This window comes from Narcine bancroftii, chromosome 2 (genome assembly GCF_036971445.1).
Source record: "Narcine bancroftii isolate sNarBan1 chromosome 2, sNarBan1.hap1, whole genome shotgun sequence".
NCBI lineage: Eukaryota > Metazoa > Chordata > Chondrichthyes > Torpediniformes > Narcinidae > Narcine > Narcine bancroftii.
Genome location: NC_091470.1, coordinates 186,049,454 through 186,062,253, shown reverse-complemented (window position 1 = coordinate 186,062,253; position 12,800 = coordinate 186,049,454). Strand labels below are relative to the sequence as shown.

The following is a 12,800-nucleotide window of genomic DNA, read 5'->3' as shown; positions in this document are numbered from 1 at the left end:
GTGTGTAGGGGTGTGTGTGTGTGTGTGTGTGTGTGTGTGTGTGTGTGTGTGTGTGTGTGTGTGTGTGTGTGATTATAAATTTGAACGTGAATACAGTTCTCTGGTCTAATTGAAAGAGGAAGGCACTTTCACTGGAGGCGAAGCAGAGGAGATTCATGAGGGTGATTCCTGGAATGAACTAGTTGGCTCTGAAAGGTTCACTGATGCAGATTTATGGGAGATGATCTCATTGAAACCAGAAAGGATTAGTGGGGTGCACTTTTCCCTCTAATCTGTGTGCATGCCTGCATTGCACACGTTTTGGAACCAGCGCACAAAGGAAATTAATGTGTGCACCAAAGGTTAATACCTCGTTCAAACTAGAGCTATATCGTAACTATATCAGTTACTTTGTCGAATGTGATCCTACTTGTATTATATTAAAACATGTCAATACAGTTTTATTAGGCATGAGAGGTGGACTGTGCCAAAATGATCTTGAAACAATTTCAAGTTTACATCTGTACAAGCATTCAGGGTGCACAGACTTCAGCCACAGGTGAAAAATGTGCACCACATAAGATTTTTGCGCACACTATAATGCCTCTGCATGAAGAGTTATAGTTAGGTTAAGCGATATTTCATAAATATGTCTTAAGTAATGTAATGGGTTTGGAATGGGGTTACACACACCCATACAATACATTCAGAAGTGATATTCAGCTTTTGGAGTCGTGACATCTACAAGCCAGATGTATGAAGATCGCACATCTCCAAGAAGCTGTTGCTAACAGGTATTTAAGATTCCAGTAAACGGTCACATTGATTTCAAAGAATTGGAACTGACCTCACTGATGATGTAAATGTCGCCTGATTTGGAGAACTACAAATTACAGATATTGTCATTTTGAATCAGAAGGGGTGTAGGCTTTTGAGAAGGCAAGACCCCGTGGCACACACAGGAGTAAGATCTTGAGAAAGAGAGGGAGAGACCGGACTGTCCTATATCATAGTAGTGGGAACAGCGGCGTTAGACCCTTGGGAAATGGAGGGTTGAACTACTGTAACCAGAGTAGGTGCTGCTTTGTGACTCCTAAGAAATGGGGAACTACAGAAATAAGAGGATTTCAAAAGGGAGACCACTTCTCAGCAGCTCTTTTAAGAAATAAAGGAGGCAGCCTCACTGTGGGAAAAATAAATCCAGAACTCTCAAGAAGGGAAGGGGGAGTGAAGAAAACAAGTGCGAGAGTTTAAGAAGAAATCTTTTCCTGGGAAATCGACTCCACAAGATTTGTGAGTTTGAACAGTCTAAGGACTGAATCAGTGTTAACAAACACTCCATTACTGTCCTAAGCAACAATTTAAAGAATAATGTTTCAGAATCACTTCTGAACCACAATTTAACAAACCTTCAGGTTCAACCAGACTTTAAAATACTGGGCCTTAAAAACTAACTTTTCAGATTCAAGTCTAAACTGAAATAGTTTGGACACACACATACACACACATTTATACAATTACATTCGCGCATAGTGGGGTTTGAACAGTTAAATCAGTTGAGAGTTAAGTGAGAACTGTTATGTGGTTAATAGTTTAATAAAAACTATCATTTTGGATTTGTCTGGCGAATCTTCCATTGCTGTTCTGGTGTTAATATTAATGGGGGTTGGTTAGTTCATAACAACACTAAAAGATTAGAGGGAATATTGGTGGAGGTGGTGGGGGGGGGGGGTGCTGGGCTTCTGAGCAGAAGGTTCTCAGTGGTGGGAAATCTAAAAGTTGGGTACGCTGGTAAAAAGATGGGCCCTTTCTCTTGGGTGCTGGGGAATCTCGGAATTCGCCGTCACCGAGTTCCTGAACATATCCAAGACTACAGACTACACTTTGGGTCTACAGAGGAATAATAGCGGCCAGCGAAGTTCGGTCAGGGTGAAATTATAGTTCAAAGTTCAGATTTATTGGCAGAGTACATGCACGGCATCACACAACCCAGAAATTCTTTTTCTGGTGGGCCAGGCAGGGTTTCTACTTAGCGGCAGTACGAGGGAAAAAAAAACTCTACTCAAGAAAATAAAGAAATGTTATCAATACAGAAAATAAATATTCAATAATGAAGAATGTGCAAAATAAGAGTTTGGGGCAGCATGTTGGTGCAGTGGTTAGCGCAACACTGTCACAGCGCCAACGATCGGGACTGGGGTTTGAATCCCGTGATGACTGTAAGGAGTTTGTACATTCTCCCCATATCTGCGTGGATTTCCTCCGGGGGCTCCGGTTTCCTCCCACCCTTTGAAATGTACTGGGGTGTTGTAGGTTCATTGGGCAGCACGGACCTGCTTACTGTGCTGAATGTCTACATTTAAACGAGTCCCCGATGAAGTTTTTCGCTGAGGTGTCTGATGGTGGAGGGGTAGCAGCTGTACCTGAATCTGGAGGGTGCAAGTCTTGTGGGCCCTAGACCTCTTTCCTGACGGCAGCAGCAAGAACACAGCGTGTGCTGGGTGGTGTGGATCCCTGATGATCGCTGCTGCTCTCCGACAGCAGCGTTCCCCATAGATGGTGGGGATGGTTTTGATTGTGATGTCCTGCATTGTGACCACTACCTTTTGGAGGGCTTTGCGCTTAGGGGTATTAGTGCCCCCACACCAGGCTGAGATGTAGCCCATCAGCCCACTTTCCCCCGCACTTCTGTGGAAATTTGCCAATATACTGAAACTCCGTAAAAGGAGGTGACCTGATGGAGCAAGGTCCCTCACTGCTGCTTCTTGTGTAGATCAGTGACTGGGATGCCGAGCTGCGCACAGGGACAGGGTAGGGGAGGCGTGTGTGGAACATGGGTTCAGTTATGTCTGGGTCTGTCCTCTTCCTGCCTGACTTACCTGTGGTGAAGCTGATTGTGAGATCCGAGCTTCTTCGCCCGCCCTGTACGCTGTAGATCACGGCTGTGTACGCGGTGTTTGCATGCAGCCCCTCGAGCTGCTGTTGGACACTGTCACTGGAGACAGTCTTATTGACAGCAGGAACTGCGAGAGGGAAAGAAAAGGACTCAGAATATTTCGCGGTCCCAAGGGAGTCAATCATACAGCCATTCGGCCCAACTACCCCATGCTGGTCAAGGCGAATCCAACAGCTATATTTGGTCCCTAACCCTCCAAGTCCCTCTTACCCAGAGATCTGTCAGAATGGTGTCTACTACTTACCCTGGCAGCTCATTCCAGATATGGACCACCTTCTGAGTGAAAAGAATTCCCACCTAAATCTTCCCCCACCTCCACCCCCACTTTAAAGAGGCAGCGCCGTTGGCGAATCTACGGACACTCAATGTCTCTGAAGGGTCTCTCTTTTGCTTCTTTCCCCTATTGTTAGGGACTTCAGGGAATGTTCATGGTGACTCTTTTTTTATCTTATGGTGGGCAAAAGATGAAGTATAAACACAAAGCTGGACAAACTCAGCAGGTTAAACAGTGTGCTTTATATAGCATAGACCGAGAGTGTGGATGCAGACTGGGAGATCGCTTTGCTGAGCACCTTCGCACTGTCTGCAGGGGTTGCCCAATGGCCTTTCAATTCTGCACCCCACTCCCACGCTGACATGTCTGTCCATGGCCTCATGCACTGCCAGCACAGGGCTTCTCGTAAATTGGAGGAACAATGCCTACTCTTCTGTCTGGACACCTTCCAGCTGGATGGCCTCAACGTCGACTTCTCTGGTTCCTGCCAACCCATGCCCCGTACTCCTTCTCATCCCCATCCCTCCGTTCCTCCAGCTCTCCGCCCCTTTCCCTCTCCATTCACAGCCATTCCCCCCTCCCCCCTGTTCGCTGCTGTGCCCTCCCTCCCTTATCCATCTATTACCTTGCCTGTGGGACCATTCTCCACCCTCTGCCTCTCACCCCACCATTTTGTCCGGGACCCTGTCTACATTGTGCTCATACCCTAATGAAGGGCTCAAGCCTGAAATGTTGGTTATGTATCTTTATCTTTGCTGGATAAAGGATGCTGTTTGACCTGCTGAATTTCTCCTGAATATAACATTTTAAAAATATGATTACGACACTAAAAGAAACCTGTGAACCTTTTTGAACTTAAGTGCACTCTGTAAGTAACCCCCCACTCACCTCCTTCTGCTTTATAGCTGATGACATAGTGGTCAATGGGTGCAGTCGCTGGTCTCCACACCAGGAGGGCCTTTGTCTCTGAGATGTTGATGGCCTTTAGATGAGATGGTGAATCTGGGGCTAGAGGAGAGGGTGGGGGGAAACAGTGGCAGGAGGTTACTTGCATAGATAGCCATTGGGGGACTGGAACCTACCCCTGCACAGGTCTGGTCTCAGCCGCGTGGAGTAGTATGGAAGCCTGCCCTTCAGCTCGTGCCTGAGCCAGATTGTTTGTCAGAAAGGATGGGGGAGGAGGTGGAGCTGGGGGATGGGGGAAGAGAGGGAGGCAGGGTTGGGGCCGTTGGGTCAGGTCATGGGCTTGGCAGAGATAGGGAAGGTGCAAGGGCTGAGTAGGGAGAGAACACAGGGTGTAAAGGGCAGTGTGTGGAGTGAGGCAGGGGGAGTGTGGGGGTAAGGGTGGGGTGAGTGGGGGTCAGGGTGTGTGGGAGTCAGGATGGGGGGTCAGGGTGGGGGGGATCAGGATGTGGGGAGTCAGGGAGGGAGAGTTAGGGTCTGGGGTCATGGTGGGAGGGATCAGGGTGAAGGGTCAGGGTGAAGGTCAGGGTGGGTGTGTGGGGTCAGGGAGGGTGGTCAGGTTGGGGGTGGGGGGGTCAGGGTGGAGTGTGCAGGAGTCAGGGTGGAGGTCCGTGTGTGGTGGGGATTGGTCAGGGGATCAGATTACACACCTTGCTCAGCTGTGGTCCTGCAGACGCCTCTGCAGACCTCTCCTGCAGACCACCCCTGTTGATCCCTTGGCAGACCCCCTTCTCAAACCCCTCCTGCAGATCCCCTCTTGCAGGCCTCTCCTGCAGACTCCTACTGTGGATCCTTCCTGTTGCTCCCTTTAGTCCCCACCGTGACCCTCACCGGTGGTGAATCCGCCTACGATGGGGGGCCTCTCCCTCTGGCCCCGTACGGGCACCAGGTTGACCTCATACTGGGTGCCGGGCACCAGGCTGCTCAACGTGATGTTGGTCCTTCTCCCATTCACACTCCTGCTCCGTGGTTCACCTGGTCAAACACAGAACGGGTCAGAGGTTATGGCACTCGGTGGTTAAGAACAGAGGTTCTGGCACTCGGTAGGCAGGGTTAGAGGTCGTAGCCCCTTGGTGGCCAGGGTCAGAGGTCACAGTGCTCAACAGGCAGGGTGAGAGGTCATGGCCACACAGCAGGAAGGATGAGAGGTTATGGCACTTGACGGGAAGGCTCTGAGGTCACGGCACTTGTCAGACAGGGTGAGGAGTCACGAACATGGTGGGCAGGGTCAGAGGCTGCGGCACTCAGCAAGATGGGTCAGAGGTGATGGCACTCAGCGAGATGGGTCAGAGATGGGTCACAGCTGTACTCAGTGGGCAGGGATAGGTCGGCACTCAGCGGGAAAGATCAGAGGTCATGGTACACGCTGGGGATGGTGAGAGGTCATGGACACGGAGAGGTCACAGCTCATGGTGGAAGGGTGAGCGGTCACGACTCACAAAGGGCTGAGTCAGAGATCACAACAAATAGTGGGCAGGGTGCGAGGTCACGGTTACGCTGTTTAGGGGCAGAGGTTGTGCTCACGTTGGACAAGTTAAAGTCACCAAAGCACCCGGGGTTAAAGGTCAGGGTGTGTGACTCCCTTTGGTCATTGTAAATTGTCAGGTTAATTAACACTGAAGTGGCGGACAGCGAAAGATTGTGGGTGAACTGGGGAAGGTCAAAGGTCTCACATGCATAAGCACACATACTGAGAGTCTGGGACAAGAGTTCATTTAAAGACAGGACAGGGTTAAAGGTCATCGACTTCAGCGGCTTTGGAACCTGAAGGGCTCCGACCCGCTCTCTTCCTGTGCTCCAAGGAAACAGGAGGAATGTTCCGACGAGTTCCCCCCCCAGCCCTCTTACCTCGCTTCATCGGGACATAGAAGATCTTGTAGGTGTCCACGGGGTCCGAACCTGCAGCCCAGCTGATGGTGACCGAAGTGTCATTGATATCTGTGAACCTCAGCTCCCTCTGGCTCACCCCAGCTGGCAAAACAACATTACAAACCCTTCATTCCAATCATTCACACACTGACGAGTGCAAATCGGAGGGGTGACACCTTATATTCTACCTGGGTATTCTTCAACCAGATGGAATTAATGTTAAACCCCTCCCCGAGTCTCTTTTCCCCATCCTCCCATTCCCCACCCACTTCCCTCTCCTTTCAGAGCTACCCTCCCACAGCACTATTCAGCTTATTTCTCCTTTACCCTCCATTGACATCGACCTCTGGTTTCCATTAGCCACTCCTTCCTATTCCTCTGTCTCTCTCTTCCCCTATCTCCATGTCTCCTTTCATTCAGCTCTGTCTCTCTCTCTCTCTCTCTCTCTCTTTTCCTTGTTCCCTTTCTCTCTGTCTCCTCCTGCTCTGCATTCACAGAGCCAACCCCCTCCCCCAATCAATTCCTGCCCTCCCATCCATGTTCACCTTTAGCCTGTCGGCCTGTGTTCCTCTCCCTGCCTCTTCTTCCCTCCTCCTCCAGCCTTTTTATTCAGGCGCACGGCTGCTTTTGGCTCATACCTCAGGCCCGAAATGTTGATTATATATGGGTGACATGATTAACGTTGGGCAGCACGGTTAGCGCAATGCTATTACAGTGCCAGTGACCCAGTTGAAATCCAGTGCTGTCTGTAGGGAATTTGTACTGTTATGAGCCCAGAGGACCCCAAAACCAAGCAGCAATAGATATTCACCAAGACAAATGGTTACTTAAATAAAAGTTGCTTTTAATGATCTTTAAACATGAAAATAGAATCAAACTTTAACTTATCACTATTAACTTAACTAACCTAACTTAACTCCCTTTTAATTCTAAGCACACGTGTAATGTGTGTGTAAGTTCAGAAAAGTTATTTGGTTCACAGTCAAATCTCACTTCTCATTCTGCCAAGATCACTGGTTGCAGGCAATCCTTGAACTGTGCACAGAATTTAATATTTACAAGGTTCACCTGGCTTTGGTGCTTGAAAGGTAAATGGTTACTGCTCAGGAGGGTTCTTGTTGGTTTTCAGAGAGAGATTTGTGGTACATTTACTTCCATCAGCCACTTCAGTGTCTTGCTGATGAAACTTGCCCCTTCAGGGTTCTCCAGATGATAACCTCTTTCTTTCATGTCACCACAGAGTTCCTTCTTGTTTCTCTTATTCCTGTCCTTTCCTCTTGCATAAACCACAAGGGCTTTGACCAGGCCATCTTCCAAAATGGGGCTTTCAACAAGCTTGCCAGCTTGTCCTGCTCCAGTCTCAGCTACTTCTGCTGGCTATAACACTATCAAGTGATCTCTGTATCTCTCTCTCTCACTCTCTCAGAGAGAAAGCCTGTTTGACTCCCTCTGCTTGCAAAAGCACAAAACCCTCTTACCACAGGTCCAGACATAAGTGGCTCCGACAAACTCTTTCATCTGTTGCCTTTTGTAAACAACAATCCATTAGTGGTCACTTGAACAAAGCTCTTTGCCCCGACATGTCTAGCATGAGGCAGAGTTCCAGTATTTCAAATAAGATCTGTTTTAAAGTGTCACAGTATGTTCTCTCCGTGTCTGCGTGGATTTCCTCTGGATACTCTGGTTCCCCCCCCACCCCACCCCGACCCTTCAAAAACGTACCAAGGGGTGTGTTAGTGGGTGTAAATTGGATGGCTCATGGGCCAGAAGGGCCTGATACCGGCTGTATGTCTAAATTTAAATTAAAAAAAATTACCAATTTTAAAATTTCAAGTTTAAAATTTTTCACCTGTGGGAATAGATTTCCTTTGGATGTCCCCCCAGTTACTCTAAGTAATGTGGAAAAGTCAAGGACAATATTTTCTGCTGTTTATTGGATTAAGCTTTTCTAAAGCAATTAAATTTTAAATGTAGAGATACAGCATGGTAACAGGACTTTTTGGCCCACAAGTACATACCGGTCAATTTACACCCCATTAACCTACATCCCCAGCATGTTTTGAACAGTGGGAGAAACTGGAGCCCCCGAGGAAAACCCACGCAGACACAGGGAGGACATTCAAACTCCTTACAGACGACGTGGGAATTGAACCCCAGTCCCAATCACTGGCAGTGTAAAGGCGTTTCACTAACAGCTATGCCAAACATGCCGCCCCTTTATGGAACCATGCAGGGGATGTAGGCTTTAATGAGACTGAATCAGGTCCAGTTCTCTCCAGCTGAGAGAACGGGCTTCTTGGAATCCATGAGACCATAAGGCATTGGAGTAGAAATAGGCCATTCAGCCCATTGAGTCGACTCATCAGTCAATCATGAGCTGATCCATTTTCCCATTCAGTCTCATTGCCTGACCTTCTCCCCATAATCCTTGATGCCCTGGCTAATCAAGGACCTATCAACCTCTGTCTTAAATATACCCAATGACCCTGCCGCCACAACTGCTTGTGGCAATAATTTCCATAGATTCACCACACTCTGGCTGGAGAAATTCCTCCGCATCTCTGTTCGAAGAGGACACCCTTCCATCTTGAAGTTGCGCCCTCTTGTCCTGGATGCTCCCACCATGGGAAACAACCTTTCTACAACTATTCTGTCCAAACCTTTCAGTATTCAAAATATTTCAATAAGATTCCCCTTTATTATCCTAAATTCTAATGAGTACAGGCCAAGAGCTGTTAAACGCTCCTTGTATGATAACCCTTTCATTCCTTGAATCATCTTTGTGAACCTCCTCGGAACCTTCTCCAATGCCAGCACATCCTTTCTTAAATGAGGAGCCCAGAACTGCTTGCAATACACCGAGTCGGTACGACAGTTGCAGAAAAGGGTGGCTAACACAGGAATGGAGCCCAAACATTACCTATTTGAGCTGTGATGGGAATGGGATCTGTTTGGCGACCATCCACAATGCCAGAAAGTGATAGCTGGTACTCTGTGCTGGGGATCAGATCACTGATGGAGATATCACGGCGATTGCCAGGGACTATCACCTCCTTGGAGGCAAGTCGCCCCCTTGAGTCCCAGTAACGGACCAGGAACAAGTCGAACTGTCCTTGCTCCACTGTCCAAGACAACCTCAATCCGTGCGAGCTGATGTCAGAAACTGAGAGCCCCCCGAGGGTACTGAAGGAGGTGGAGTGCACAGGGATGGCTGTGGGAAAGATGAAACACAGGGTTAATATCCAGTCAACCAGTACCTGGAGATAATGATCTGGAGGAGGGGACAGTTTGCCCATTCACTTAATTGAATGGAAAAGCAAATTGTGCAGAGGACATGGAGATGCTGGAATATATCCTGCAGAGGAAATAAAGCAGCATGTCGACCTCCCCTCCCCCCACCCCGTCGACATACCCTTGATGGTTAAATGGGCAGCCAGAGGTCTGGACAGTCTGCCCTCAGACACGCCGTAGAGATAGATGGTGTAGTTGGTGGCTGGTTTGATCCCTGTGACGAAGGCTGATCTGCGATTGCCAGGCACCGTGAGGTTGTACCGGGTGTCTGTGCCCTGAGCAATGTACTCAATCAGGAAGGACTCAAAGGCGTTGTCCGCCTCCCAGGACAGCTTGAACGAGTTGGCCGTGATGTTGGAGAACGACAGGCTTCCGAACATGCTGGATGTCACCTGCTCCACGGATGCTAAAAGGGAACAAAAAGGGTATTCTGTGATGTGTTCATGAAAATAAATTCCGATTCTTCTTAGCTTCACTTGGGAAGAAATTGGCAGATCAACTGCTCGGAGAAGAGCTGGTTATAATCCTCCTGTAGACCTCAGTCGCCTCCCTACCTAAAGGCAGAGAGATGTCTCAGAGAACCAGCAAGTCAAATTCATGGTGTCTCTGGCACAGGAACCTGCATTAACATGTTCTTCAATCAACCCTACTCCCCTGTCCTGTTCCCAGGGTCCTGAAAAGTATTTCTTCTAGATTATCTTCCACACCCACCTGTGGCCTCTTGGCTGTTGGCCTGTGCTCTCTCTCCCTTGCCCTTTCTTCCCTCCTCCCCCCACTGCACGTTTGGAAGCCTGCTTTTCGCTCACACCTCGATAAAGGGCTCAAGCCGGAAACATTGGTTATATATCTGTGTCTCCTATGGGCGCTGTGAAACCTGCTGAGTTTCACCATCACTTTTGGATATTAACTACAATCGCAGCTTCCTCAGACTTTCGTGTTTCACCCCAGATTATCTTACCAGTTTTCTTTAGAAAGTTCCAAATGAATCTGCAAATCCTGATGGAGAAACATTCCTCCCTATCATTGTAGATTATTTTATAGTTATTTCCTGCCCCCCCCCTCCCCCCCACCCGCTGAGACTCTCCTGTGAATACCCGGGTTTAAACTCTCTATTGTTAAGAGAAAGAGAGAGTGGGAGTCATCGACTGCATCCGCTGTGGCCTCCTCTGCCTCGGAGAGACTGGACGCAGACCTGGGAGATCACTTTGCTGAGCGCCTTCACTCGGTCCGCACCAGCGACCGGGATCTCCCAGGGGCCAATCATTTCAGCTCTGTGCCCCACTCCCACGCTGACACATCTGTCCATGGCTCGTATACGGCCAAACCAAGGCCACCCGTAAATTGGAGGAGCAACACCTCGTATTCCGCCTGGGCGCTGTCCAACCGGATGGCATTAACGTCGACTTCTCCGGTCTCTGCTGGCCACTCCCGTCCTCCCTCTCTTCCCCATCCCCCTGTCTTCTTTCCTCCACCTCTCCACCTCCTTCTCTCTCTATTCACAGAGCCATCCCCCCTCCCTCCCTATTACCACCGTCCTGTGGGTCTGTGTCCCTCTCTCTGCCACCCCCCCACTACCATTTTCTTCAGGGGCTTGGCTACATTTTTTCACCCCTTGAAAGGCTCACGTCTGAAACATTGGTTAAGTATTGTTATCTTTGCTGTATAAAGTACACTGTTTGACCTGCTGAATTTCTCGTGTTGTGTTTTTACTTCAGAAGCTTTCTTCCCAGAGGACTCCTATTGGTGTAGGTACAAACCCAGAAGAATGAGGAAGGAATGCAAATTGATGGTGGTACTGGTTACCATTGCAACGCTGGAGGCCCAAGAGAAGCATTCATAGAAATCACCTTGGACAACTCCATCAGGTCTCCCCTCATCCTCCGGCCATTCAAGGGGGGGAGGGGATGGAATTCACCTGTGTCATGGAGTGTACCTGCAGGGTTATGCCAACCTAATAACCTGCATAGAGTTTCCCCACTGCATTAACCCCCATTTTTCTCAGCTACCTAATATTCTCTTATATAATTCTATTGCCCCTGCCTCCTCCATGAACCCACCTTTCTCTGTGTGAAGAACCTACCTCTTATATCCTCCCCGCACTTACTCCCAAGCCCCCTTAAAACTGTGCCCTTTGCGTTAGCCATTTCAGCATTGGGGGAAAAAAAGCCTATGGCCATCCACATAATCATATTACACACCTCTATCAGGTTGCCCCCCTCGTCCTCTGCCGCTTCAAGGAGAAAAGACCGAGTTTGCTCAACCATGCTCCCCAGTCCAGGCGAACATCATTGTAAATCCCCTCTCTACAGCATCCACATACTTCCTGTAGTGAGATGACTAGAATCGAACACAATATTCCCAGTGGGGTTTAACCATGGCTTTGTCGAGCTGTGATATCAATTGCGGCAGCAATAGTTAATGGAACATTTCAACCCTGGGACGGGGTGGGGGGGACCTCTGACCACCCACACATTCAATGCCTCCATCAGGTCACCCCTCATCCTCCACCCATCCAAAGGATCATGAGCGGGAATTCACCCGAGGAAGGACTGACATGAAGTTTACCTGCAGTGGTTACGACAGTAGTTAGTGGCTTCGTCCGCCTGTTGTCTGACAACCCATAGAGGGAGACCTGGTATGCGGTGGCTGGCCTGAGACCAGAGATCAAGGCGGACTGTTGGTCTGCAGCGGCAGTGATGTTCTGTGTCTCTGTCGAGCCCTCAGCTCTGTACTGGATGAGGAAGGAATCGAAGCCACTCTCAGCTGCCCAGCTGACCTGGAGGGAATTTTCTGTCACATTGTTCCCAGAGAGGCGTATAAGCTTATTTAACCGGCTGGGCCTGACGCCGTTGGTGTCCACAGAGGCTGTGGGGAAATGAGAGGAGAGAGACAGGGTTTAGTTGGGGGCTGCGGGATGCTCGCCAGTGGGGAGATCGCCGGTTCCTCGAGGCTGGCTTCCCACCACGATCTGCTGGAGATAGCAATCTGAGTACACTGCGGCTCCTGGGAGGGGACCCTCAACTGGACTCTGTGGGCAAGAGGCTGACTTGTCTGACATTTGGCAGTGCTCCCTGCCCAAGACCAAAGGAAGGGCAGTACCAGTGAACACGTCCTGGAAGGAGAAGAAGGGTGGGGGTGGAGGTGGCATAGGGGGAAGGGAGGGGAAAGTCTTTGGTAGCTGAAGCCAAAATGCAAGTGCACCGGTTAATATGTACCCCGCAATACAGAGCTGGAATGTGGGAGATCAAATGCAGAGCTCTGTGCATTACCATGCATTCAGTCTTACCTGAATTGACCATTATGATTTCAGCGAACTGTGCTCAACATGAACCATAGTTCAGGTTTCAGGTTCTGAGGGCTTTATACCCAACATCTCATGGTATGAGCCTTCGATCCACACTTCATGGTATTGGTACAGTGAGCCATGTTCAAAGCATATCATGGTGCAGGTGCAGACCATTATATCCC

General features: G+C 49.2%; 1 protein-coding gene across 1 annotated transcript in view; it reads right to left on the bottom strand.

The window, feature by feature from the left end:
• Positions 1–12,800, bottom strand: part of LOC138753014 (tenascin-X-like) — a 161,621-nt gene that overhangs the window by 24,680 nt on the left and 124,141 nt on the right. The window contains exons 62-68 of the mRNA XM_069915608.1: positions 11,898–12,197; positions 9,454–9,738; positions 8,962–9,252; positions 6,021–6,143; positions 5,004–5,147; positions 4,098–4,217; positions 2,859–3,002 (exon numbers count right to left, since the gene is read on the bottom strand). Coding sequence (XP_069771709.1) covers positions 2,859–3,002; positions 4,098–4,217; positions 5,004–5,147; positions 6,021–6,143; positions 8,962–9,252; positions 9,454–9,738; positions 11,898–12,197 — 1,407 coding nt within the window. The remainder of the gene's footprint in view (positions 1–2,858; positions 3,003–4,097; positions 4,218–5,003; positions 5,148–6,020; positions 6,144–8,961; positions 9,253–9,453; positions 9,739–11,897; positions 12,198–12,800) is intronic.